Genomic DNA, 12,566 nt, shown 5'->3' on the forward strand with positions numbered 1-12,566 from the left:
TGTAAGTTGTTTTGAAAAAATCGTATTTCAACGTCTATAATAATACACAAAATAAAAATGTTCGCTGGAAGAAATCCGCACACCTACCGTCAAAATCACCATGTATTTTCTTTCATTTCCAACATTTTCACATAATCCTTTGGTCCATCGACACAGAAGATATAATTCTTTACGATGATGGTCAATTTTAAACTTCAACGGTAATATAAACAACGCAACAGCCAAAATAAACATCAAGATTATCGCCGTTTTACTCCATTTACAAAATCTTTCCATAAATTCAAACGTGGTCCCAGCTTTGCCGTGTACAAATACATCCAACTTTGAAGTATGGGAACCAACATATAACCGAATGGCTCCGCCCATAGCCGACTGGTTCCCATCTTCAAAGCTCAGCGCATTTTGCACACGGCAAAGCTGGGGCCACGTTTGAATTTAACATTTAAAATGAAACTTATTTATAAATGTACAACTCTTAAACATAACATGTTTTTCTATAAAAGTTGACCAGTTCCAAGTTTGTATAGGGCCGAGTTGAATCTTTACTGTTTATTGACTTTAGTCATCACTTAATTTTCACATTTGGTGCAATTAATGATTTGATGTGATTTTATTTATCTTCAGGACTTGAATTCCCCAGATGTGTATGAGACCAGTGATCTGCCAGAGTCGGAACAGAGTATTGCTCCCAGTCAGGTATTTCTTGAATGTTTTAAAGGAACTCCACTGAGGTTCGAAAGTCTAAATATATTTTGATTTGATTTTCTTACATAGATCAGCTGGGGTAGTTAAGGCAGAAATACATAAAAAAAAATTTGCAAAAGATAATTAACAAATCGTGAAATGTATTCAGAAATTAATTAAAAATCATATTTTTGTGCTATTATTTGGCTAATTTTAAGTGAAAAGTGTTGCAACGCTTTTCAGTTTTGGGTCAATTTTCACAGTGATTTTTCATAGAAAAATCGGCGAACTCGGCAAATTATCTGAAATCTTGTTCATAAGTTTTTGGGCTAGTCCTACATCAAATGGAACATAAATCTCGAAAAAATATTTGAGCCACGCCATGACAAAACCAACACAATGGGTTTGCGACCAGCATGGATCCAGACCAGCCTGCTCATCCATGCAGTCTGATCAGGATCCATGCTGTTTGCTATCAGTTTCTCTACTTGTTATAGGGTTTGTAAGCGAACAGCATGGATCCTGACTACGCGGATGCGCAGGCTGGTCTGGATCCATGCTGGTTGCAAACCCATTATGTTGGTTTTGTCATGGCGCGGCTCATTTCCTGTCCTGTGATGTCATAAAACCTCAGTTGAGGCCCTTTTAATTTAGATGTTTGAAAAAAATATGAAGGAAATGTATTTGTTTGTAAAATTCTGATAAATTTCTTGAAATGTTGATTTTTCAGGTCAGGTAAAATTAATAAATTTATCATGCACTTGATTGTCTAGTTGCAAAGTACGTATTTAATGAATTTCTAATGGCCATGGTTGATGCTGTTTGTAGAATGTAGAGTGACAGACACTGGAAAAGCAATGTGATTAAAATTAATTTCTAACTAAACTTCTACATGCATCAGTTCCTTGTGAAATTGAAGGTATGTAGTACTAGTAAACTGCTTGACAGTCTGGCCAGGAATGATTTTGGGGCTGACCTGTGCTTTGGTAAATTCAATGTGGCTAACTGCCATGATTCTTAGTGAAAGCTACCAACAGAGATGTTGTAATAATACTTAAAGATTTACATGCTTTAACAGGAGGAAGTTCCCAATGATGCCATAGATAAAATACAACTGGATACTGAGACAGCGTATAAACAGTTTAAAGGAAAGGGAGTGGAGGGGAAGAATATTGGTAAGCTTATCAAGAGACGTCATTTTGTACATGTATACATATATGACACAGGCAAAACTTAGCTCTGCAAAGGAAAGAAAAAAGTAGAGATTGAACAAACTGAAGAAAAACTGAAAACTGCTTATGATAACATCCTATAAAGAATTTTTTAACCGGGTTTTCAACGAAAACAGGGTTATTGTAATGCCAAAGTCGGCGGGCGGGCAGGCGGGTGGGCGGTCAGGCGTCAACTTTTGGTTTCCGCTCAATATCTTTAGTTTGCTTTAGCCTATTGACACCAAACTTAGTATGTAGGTAGCTTATATCAAGAGGCAGCTTGGGATTGCTACCCAGGTGTCTGTGATCAAGGTCAAGGTCACTGTTACTAAATATAGAAATTCAGTTTCCGCTCAATAACTTGAGTTTGCTTTGGCCTATTGATGCCTAATGTGGTGTGTAGGTAGCTTATATCAAGAGGCAGCTTTGCATTGCTACCCAGGTAGGTGTCTGTAATCATGGTCAAGGTCTCTGTTACTAAAAATAGAAATTTCAGTTTCGATTCAATAACTTGAGTTTGCTTTGACCTATTGGCACTAAACTTGGTGTATGGATAGCTTATATCAATAGGCAATATGGGATTGCTACCCAGGCATCTGTGATCAAGGTCACTGCTACTAAAAGAGAAATTCAGTTTCAGCTCAATAACTTGAGTTTGCTTTGGCCTATTGACTCCAAACTTGGTGTATGGTTAGGTTATATCAAGAGGCAGCTTGGGATTGCTACCCAGGTTTCAGTGGCTAAGGTCAAGGTCACTGCTACTAAAAATAGAAATTCAGTTTCTGCTCAATAACTTGAATTTGCTTTGGCCTATTGACACCAAACTTGATGAATGGGTAGCTTCTATCAAGAGGCAGGTTTGGATTGCTATCCAGGTGTCTGTGATCAAGTTTAATTATTCAGTTCTCACCTAATAACTTTAGTTTGCTTTGGCCTTTTGACACCAAACTTGCTGTGTGGCAGCTTTAGATTGCCACTTAGATATCTGGGAACAAGGTCAAGGTCATTTGCATAAATAAAATTTTCAGCTTCTACTCTACTCAGTGCACTTTGACCTATTGATTGCTGTCACATCAAAACTTGGTTGTTGAAAACCTGGTTTTCGTCACATTGCGGCGCTTCTTGTTTATATACATGTATGTCAGATGAGTAAAGATTGTGAAAAGAGAAAGACCTTTCTAATTTGTGAAAGACGAGCATGAAATACATGTGTTTTTGCCTTTGATTGTGAAAGAGGTAGTGTGTTATTGACAGAAATTGAGGGAAAAAAACAGTTTGCTAATATTCAGATTAACCTTTTATTTGGAAAAAGGAAACACTTAAACATATTTTTTTTGTCCATTCAGAGATCAAAAATTCCACTCGTCTGCTCATAATTACGAGTAGAATTTAAGAGAACTCTATGCAGGACGAGTAGAAAAATATTGCCTGCACATTGGATTTAGAAGCTATTCCTCCTGCAGGATGAGTGACTCTGAAGATATTTTTCGATGGCTGTTGTTGATATATTGATAAAGATATATATGCCTCTACTTTAATAACTACTTTCAGATTTCTCTGACAAGATCAGTGAGTCACGGAGAACTGGTTATGAGGCCCAAGTGGAATATGAACTGGTAGATAAATGTTTCATTTCTAATTCATATATGACTAACTGAAGTTTGTAAATACCTATTTCAGAATCTAAATATACCAATAAAAAAAATATCTATCTTTCTATCAGAAGCAAGTCTACTGATTCATGTTAGTTTTCATAAAATTTTTGAAAATGTATTAAACTTTAAAAGTTAAATATTTTGAAGTGAACAAAGAAAGTAATTTACACATTCCAAACAGCACTTACAACCCAAGTAAATTGCCAAAAACAGGTCAAAATATGCAAAAATATCCCTTACTGCTTTAGTAACGCAGTAGATATATCGTGATAGGTACTACAAAATAAGTCATTAATTGCTGAAAACATGTAAATTATTACTTGAATCTTGAATTGTTTTACTTCTCTTAAAATCTTCGGATATGAATAATACAATATGAATGTGGATTGGTATATACATATAGCTTTGAAGAATGTAGAATCATACTGCAATTTATTTTATATTACAGCTAGGGGAAGGTACGGGTAAAGTAGAATCTCCACAGCAGAAATACATGAGGCTTCAACATGAGATACGTGAACTTAGTGAGGAAGTCAGCAAGATTAAGGTACCCAATTTTTGTTGTAAGGTAATGTTACTGTAATGCTTTCCTGCCCTAAAAAAATCTTACATCGACCAATATCGTAGTAAATCGGTTATTTCTGGAACGTTATTTATTCAAAATCTTGGGCATTAGATTACTTACAATCACTTATCCTTTATCGCTATGTATTTAAGTCCTTTCATAAACAGTTAAAAATTATTGAATACCTAAGCTTGTGAAAATAACATTTCTGAATTGAATTAGAAATGTTTGGCGGGAAAGCATTACAGTAAGACTACCTCAACATGTGTTTATTATTTATTAAATTAAAAACTGTGTGAGAGGTAAATGTTTTCTCCTATTTCATGTATAAATTTAAAGGAACTCAACTAAGGTTCAAAAGCCTAGAATATAAAATTTTGAATATCTTACATAGAACAGCTAGGACACTTAAAACTAATGATATGCAAAAGATATGTAAGAAATGTACCTAGAAATATTTAAAATCATATCTTTATGCTATGCTATTTTTAGCCCGAGTTGAGTTATTGTCCACAATTAGAATAATTATCTACTTGTAATAGAGTTTGTAAGCGAACAGCATGGATCCTGATCAGACTGCGCGGATGCGCAGGCTGGTCTGGATCCATGTCGCAAACCCATTATGTTGGTTTTGTCATGACGCGGCTCATTTTATCTTTTTTTGTTTAGGACAATATCAAGTCCGAAGCGACAGAGGAAAAATTATCCCCAGTATCTATGGGGAAACAATTAGAATATTTACAACATCAGTTAACAGACCTTCATCTGGAGAAAGTCCTCGGACCAGAAGCCTCTGTTGATCTCTCTGATCCCCAGGGGGCGCTGCAAAAGTAGGTCATAAATATATAACTTTTGATATCCTGTACATTGTATTGAGATTTGATATTTTGCAGGAAGTACATTTTATCTGCAGAGCTATAATGTTACCATTTTATGATGTGAGGCCTTTATGGCCTAGTGGTTACAGTTGCTGACATTGAACCACTTGCCCCTTACTGCTTATGTTTGAATTTCTGCAGGATTTTTGGATTCTCTCATGTGAGGAATCTATCCAGCTAGCTTACAGTCTGTCAGTGGTTCTACTTGGGGTACCTACTAGTGACTGAAATTATGGATGGAGGAACACCTGATGTCGTCCTCCGCCAGTAAAGCTGGAATGTTGTCATTTGACCTGAACACTGTAGGTTTGATATAAAATGCAACCAACAAGAGGAAAAAATTACTTTCGAATTGTAAAGGTATATGTTAGGGCATGGCCCAGTAGTTAACGAAGTGGACTGGTGATCTAAGAATTGCTATATTTGTTCCCTTAAGTAAGAAACTTTACACTCATTGCTTAGTTCTGGTTTGTTCCAGGAACCCATTCGAGAGTGTGTAGTTCATTGCTTCCTACACAATCAAACTAAAATAAATTTGTATAAACCAAAGTATAAATGTTAAATGTCTACATCTAAATTACCAAAATATCTGATAATATGAATGTGTGATACATGTAGTATATAAATATTTTAGGAGACTGTTAACACAACTAGAATCATTTAAACCTAGCCAGAAACCAGCCTCTAAAGCTGGTAAGGAGAGTGGAGCCGGTGAAGATCATGTGACCTATGAACTTTTCTACCGCCCTGAACAGGCACAGTTCAGTAGAAATGCAAAGGTAGAATAAGACTTTGTTTGAAAAATGTTATATGTCATTTAGTTTTTAAAGCAGTTTGTCTCATGTAATGTATCCTAAGGTTCAAATACTAACAGAAGATTATAATATGTAACTGCAGATTTAAAAATTTATTCCAAAGTATTTGAGTTTCAAAAATATTTGAATATATTTTTCAAGTATAGAGTAAAGATAAAGATAAGATTTTAAGTGTAAAATACTTATACCAGATCTTTTCTTTGTGAAAATATTTACAAGAAAAAATAAAAAAAGCAAAATTTTGTCTAAAGTTGTACCATATATGTAGAAAATCCTCATCCCCACCCCCTTGTAGAAAACAGATAACCCGTTCATCCCCTTGTGGCAGAGGGATTGCCTTTATTGGTTGAGGCATCAGAATTGCACCCACTGTTAACAGGTTTAAACCCTATGTGATCGTAAGAGGTGACTAAATGGGTTTGAATTATTGGAGTCTATCTCTTAGGTCCGGTAGGTGTGGCGGTTTGGATCCCTGGTGTTGCTTAAATTTTGGTAATACCCAAGGTTAGCCAAAATCATCTCTCCTGTTTCGGTGCCATATCAAACAAAGAAACCTCCTGTTAAGATGCTCTTTCAGTTTCTTAGAAATGTTTTAAGACCTTACTGTTTTGTAAATGTAATGGTAATAAATATAATTGTAGATGATGAATATTAAGGATTATTTTTTGTATTTTAGCTAGCAAGTTTGGAAGAACGTTTAGAAAGATTAGAGGCTGCAATGGGAAACACCAGTTCTGATAAACTGGTAAGTCATGAATTGGTTGTACCATAAATGTCAGTTGCTGTTTTTGAATCAAGTTTTAATCAGTGTAGGGATATTTGTCTTGAGACATAATTTCTTTAAAGCCCTAACATTTTAAACCCAAACCAAACAGCTGCAAGAGTAGAATGGGAACAGATGTCAAGTGGATAATTTGTCTATCTAAGGCAGGGATTGCGAGTTAAAGCCACACTCTTGTTGTGACCATATTTTTTATTCATTTGACTCAAATACTAACCTGGTTCAAGGAATTGGAGAGGTGGGGGGGGGGGGGTCTATCAAAATTGATTTTTAAGTTGTAAGAATATGTTATATAATATCAACCTTGGATAAATAACTAAGATTATTTGGCATGATAATGATTGTTTGTACTGATTATATTAACTTTATTTTGTTGATATTTTAGGGTATACTCACAGCAGATACAGATAATAAAAGTCTAGTGGTAGGTTATTTAGACACAATCAAATGATCAGTTAGTTCATGACAAAGATTACATTGAAATAGTAAAAGTTTGAGTGCAACTTGCAAAGAGTCCCTGTTAAATGTTGGAAGAACAATTGTTAAGTCAGATTGGTTTTATTCAAATCATTGTGGAGAACATTCTTTATCAGACATGTCATTTGCTAGATTATCAGATATTAGCAAGATTTATAATATTGCTTTGCTGTTTAGCCAATCAGAACAGTTCTACCAAGTGAGATAACTTTATGAGCCAATCAGAACATTTCTACCAAAGTGAGCTAATTTGGTGAGCCAGTCAGAATAGTTCTACCAAAGTGAGCTAATTTGGGTGAGCCAATCAGAACACTTCTGCCAAGTGAGCTAATTTGGTGAGCCAATCAGAATAGTTCTTCCATATTAGCTAGTTTTCCGAGCCAATCAGAACAGTTCTACTAAGTGAGCTAATTTGATGAACCAATCAGTGTAATCCTGCAAAAGGAGTTCTTCAAAGTGACCTAATTTGGTGAGCCAATCAGAACTACTTGCATGAATAAAAATTATAAATACAATGTATGTATAAATTTCAAAACATTTCACAGCATATTTAATGTTACTATGGTATTGTAGGGAGCTGTTGCTGTTGTGAACTCCAAGATGTCTCTTTTAGATCCAACCAATGTAGAACAGGTGGAGGTGAGGTTACACAGTGTGTTGCAGAAACTTGATAAAATTGCTGAGAAGAAAAACACGCAAGAAGATGGCGAGAAACAGAACAAAGTAAGTAATGAAATCTTAAATTTTTTTTTCCAAAACTTTGTTAGACTTCTTGCTTTTAAATTTTGTCCGATTGCAAAAGTAGGAGCTTTGTGCCTGACGCAAGATTTAAGCTTTTGGTGAGTCGCCTCTCAAGTTTGGGTGTGGTTGATTTAAGTCACTACAAGTACGGTCATTTTCTTCATACAACCCAAGGTTTTTACCATGTGAACAGGGCCTTAGTGCTTCCAATTGATAAAATTTGAAAAACATCAGTGGCCCATAAGTTGAATCTTACATTTTTTCCAACTGTTAGAACTTCCTGAATTTTCCAAAATAAGCTGGTAGCTGTTCCTCCAGACTGATGAAGTCACAAGGCAGCTGATCAATCCACAAGGTTTGTTCAGGTGATAGTGCTTCATGCATTATTCAGGCATAGGATGCAATAGTTAGAACATGATGTTCAAAGCTACTGAGTTCTCCATGAATGTAAGTCGGCAGGATTCTATCAACAGTGGTGAATGAATATTGAGTGAAGGGTTTTTACACTCAGAAGATGTTTGTATTTTAAGTAAAAGTGAACTACAAAATTTTATTTTTTTTCATGTCCCTTCTCTGAAAGAATGTATTTCGCTATGTACCTTTATTGTATAGAAGCACTTTCATTCAAGGAACAGTTGATTTCATGTTGGTTATTTCTCTTGCAGATATCCGAGCTGTACAGTATGGTAAAAAAATGGGAGGCAACTGCTGATGTCCTACCTAAGGTTGTTGATAGGTTGTCTGCCTTGAAAGATTTACATGAACAAGGTGAGTGGATAAAGAGACTCGCAATAATTAGCTCGACTATTTGAAGAATAGGGAGAGCTTATGGTACTCAGCCAGGCTTCAGCGTAATACTTTGATTAAGTGTAAAAGGAATGGGTTAAAACTTCACATACTCATTTGAGAGCATAAAAGGAGGTCACCAACTAAGGTCTATAATTCTAGCATGGAATATTACAGAACTATGGCCTTTTTGGAACTGTACTGATATTGTTGCTTGTGAAAATAAATCATGTTTAATACTTCTTAAATTGTTGCAACAGCTAGATATATGCTGTCATGTTTAGACACAAATTGACTTATATGAAGTTTCAATTTTTTCCCATTTTCTACAGAATGGTTTTGTAGATGCAGATGCTAGCATTTTATTTCTCTCTTTATAATAATAATTTGTGTTTAACTTATACTATCATTTCATATTTTGCAGCCCTACAGTTTAGTCAAGCCCTGGCATATTTAGACACGACACAGGAAGAAATTAACACTAGTCTTAAATCACATGGTGATATGTTAAAACAAGTAAGTGGATCTGTATCAATTCTGATAAATAGCAGATTTTTAAAGTGCTTTCCATGAAATACTATGTTTGCACGCTTAACTCAATAGAGAGCATGTGATTTGTAATCTTGGAGTCACTGGTTTAATTCTCTTGAAAACTGGAAAGTTTAGGCTTTAAACCTGGTTTAAATTAATTTGTGAACATAATATTGATAAGTTGTTTCATCAGTATTTTTGTCAAGATTTTTTATAGAACTGATATGAAATTTTATATTTATAAGTACCTCTTGTGGTTGAGGGGTTGCCTTTAAAGGGTTGAGGCATCAGAATTGCAGCCACCTTGTATCCCTGCATAAAAGTAAGAGGTGACTAAATGGGTTCAAATTAGGGGAGTCCATCACTTAGCTCCAGCAGATGAGGTGTTTTTGATCCCTGGTGTTGCTTCCCTGGTGTTGCTCTCAATTTTGTTACACCTGAGGTTAGTCAAAATCATCTTCCCTGTTTTGGCGCCATATGACCAAAGTTGTGTTGATGTACCATAAAACCGAACAAAATAAAATTATATTTATTATTACACATGTACTATGTCTATTGTATCGAAAATGTTATTTTTATCTTTGCAGATGGAGGGAACAATGAATGAAAATATTTCAACTATAAAGAATAATTGTGAAAGTTTAGATGAAAGAATGAAGAATTTAAAGTGAAAACAATTTATAATTTTATTTTATGACTGTAACTTATATATAAGCATTTCTCATTGTCAGAGATTCAGAAAATTATTTATGTTTATAGAGGGGGAAAAAAGGAGAGAGAAAAGAAGGAAAAATCATGTGACGATAAAAACATTTTTCTTAATGATAACTCTTACACTCCATTCATTAATAAAAGGTAACTCTCACATCATCATTCACTGATAAAAAGTGTGTTCAGAATTTATAATATGGTAATAGGGCTTTTTCAGAGAATGTGAAGTAAATTTTTTTTTTCATGACAAAGGAAATTGTACTTACAACATTTTAATAAACAGGTTATTATTTTAACAATTATAGAAAGACTGGTATGAAACATTCATGATAAATCTCATAAAGGTATTGTGCAATATGTATCTAAAAACATTTAGGCAGTGGCTAGCCTTAAGGACCCATATTGCTAGCCAAAAGTTATAGCTGTATGTGCGTCACATACAACTAGACTATACGCACTTTTCAGACTAGCCGTACTGCATTTTTAAAATAACCTATAACAATAATGAATATGCAGACTTGTGTTCTAAACAAAGATTAGATTATAACAAAATAGTTTAAGTAATTTGAACTTGTAATTAACACACAATTTACATCGTATAAGAAAACTACTTAATTAAAGGTTACTGTATTCCTAGAAAAGATTTCTCGATTTTAAGTTAGCGGTTTTCGCGGTAGGCATGATTCCGCGAATCTTTATAGCCGTGAATATGTCACTTATAACAAATCCGCGAACATTTCTAGCTTCAACCAAATATAACATAAAAAGTGCAGAATATTTATTATAATCTACTTACACAAAACAACATATAAACACAGGTGTTATAGACATGTGTAAAGAATTATTTATGTATGTTATTGATACTAGTTTGCACGCTGAAAAAGAAAAAATCAATTATTAGTAATTAACATGCTTATTGGCATTATTTACTAGTCACGGCGTTGACAAACGCATTTACAGTTTGCGAACATTGAATGACTTGGATTTTATTTGCTTGGAGTAGGTGTAATCCTTTGTTAAAAGTGCAAGAGCGATCAAGTGCTACATTGATAAACAGCTGTTATGTTGTTATAATGAAAGCGATGTACAGTCCGAAAATGTGTAAAAAATACGTATCGACATTTTGAAGATAGTCAGTTTTGATTCAAATGAGAATAAAAGCTAACAGGTCTGACTTAATCTTACTTAATAACATAATGAAAAAGGTAAGGAAATATGAATGTGTTCACGGAACAACCGTCCTTGTTCGACTAGTCAATAGATGAAAATGTATCGAGTAACGTTGCGCTTTAGGCGCGACTTGTCAAAAAAATAAAATAATTAAAAGCACCCAACAGGCAAGGTCAAGCATAAAAAACGTAGCCTCCAAAAACTGTAATTTAGGCCGTAGCGACTTAACATTCGCAGAATTCGCGGTTATTACATATCCGCGAAAGTTTGTCTCCACGAAAATGCCGACGTTGTAAAAAACGCGAAATATTGTATCCGCGAACATTTCTAGGAATACAGTAATTTATTTCTGATAGATCTATCTGATATCTTGTCATAATATAAATGGCAAAAATAGCATCCATAAGATCATTTAGAAAAAATATATATTATTCTTGTTCGTGAAAATGTAATTTAAGACATACAAGTTAGTGACTTCAACATTTCATTTATTTGTTATGAAAAAATGCCTTATGGCTATCCTAGTGACTCGCATACGGACTAGAACCTTTGGCTACCAGTACAGGCCTATACGGCTAGCCACTTCCAAACTTTTATACTTATAGCAATTCTTTCCTCTTATCCAGGTTAAGAATACCTGTGATATCATGTACAACAGGGTTTATTTGGTCTTAAATTTTTATCTGGTGGCTGATTTTTAATTAAACTACTTATAGATCTTATCTAGTAGCATTTTCTCTAAAGCAATCAAATTGTATTTTTTTTTCTTCGCAAAATACAGTAGTGAAAATATTAGATTTCTCAGTGGCATTTGAGTATAGTGAAAAAAATATTTTAATGAACAGTGAAAAAGCAATAACAAAAAAATGAAGTAGCTGAATACAAGAAAAAATGCAAATCCTCAAACAAGTTGCAAATCATTCTATTAAGAAAAATTGAAACTAAAAACAATTTAGGGAAAAAAAGCCTGTACAAAAAATGCATATTTTGTTTATAATATATGTATTTAATATTAATTTTTGTAAAGCTTTGGTCTTTTGTTAGTGGTCTAGCGGTTATTTATGTTTGAAAATTGAGAAGGAATATACTTCATGTATTTATTATTAAATGATAAAAATCTTAATTTGTTTGCGTTATTTCAAAATTGGTCCAGAAGTTTACAAGTACATGTCTGGTATCTTTTGATATATTTAGCTATGTTTAAAGCTACCCATGTTGCAGTAGTGACACTTAATTTTGCATATTGTTCATATTGTTTGCATATCGTTGATGTTCTTCATATCTTTGACATACTATCATTCATATCATTGATGTCTTTAGTATCGTTCATATCATTGATGTCCTTTGTATCATTCATATCATTGATGTCCTTAGTATTGTTCATATCATTGATGTCCTTAGTATTGTTCATATCATTGATGTCATATTATTTATGTCCTTCATATCATTGAAATCCTTCATATCATTCATGTCATTGATGTCCTTAGCATCGTTTATATCATTGATGTCCTTAGCATCGTTTATATCATTGATGTCCTTAGTATGGTTCATATTGATGTCC

At 34.0% G+C, this 12,566-nt stretch overlaps 1 protein-coding gene across 1 annotated transcript; it reads left to right on the forward strand.

Moving 5' to 3' along the window:
- Positions 1–624: 624 nt before the first annotated feature.
- On the forward strand, positions 625–12,128 carry LOC132722438 (dynactin subunit 2-like; the record flags this gene model as incomplete). The annotated part of the gene is given in 12 exon segments (XM_060706945.1): positions 625–696; positions 1,763–1,859; positions 3,447–3,511; positions 3,999–4,097; positions 4,785–4,945; positions 5,628–5,772; positions 6,485–6,553; positions 6,975–7,013; positions 7,640–7,789; positions 8,473–8,575; positions 9,018–9,109; positions 9,712–12,128. Coding segments are annotated over 12 exon segments (1,176 nt in total), but the record flags the coding sequence as incomplete, so codon positions are not given.
- Positions 12,129–12,566: the final 438 nt, after the last annotated feature.

Source organism: Ruditapes philippinarum, unplaced genomic scaffold (assembly GCF_026571515.1).
Source record: "Ruditapes philippinarum isolate M1 unplaced genomic scaffold, ASM2657151v2 ctg8557_1_1_1_1, whole genome shotgun sequence".
Taxonomy (NCBI): domain Eukaryota; kingdom Metazoa; phylum Mollusca; class Bivalvia; order Venerida; family Veneridae; genus Ruditapes; species Ruditapes philippinarum.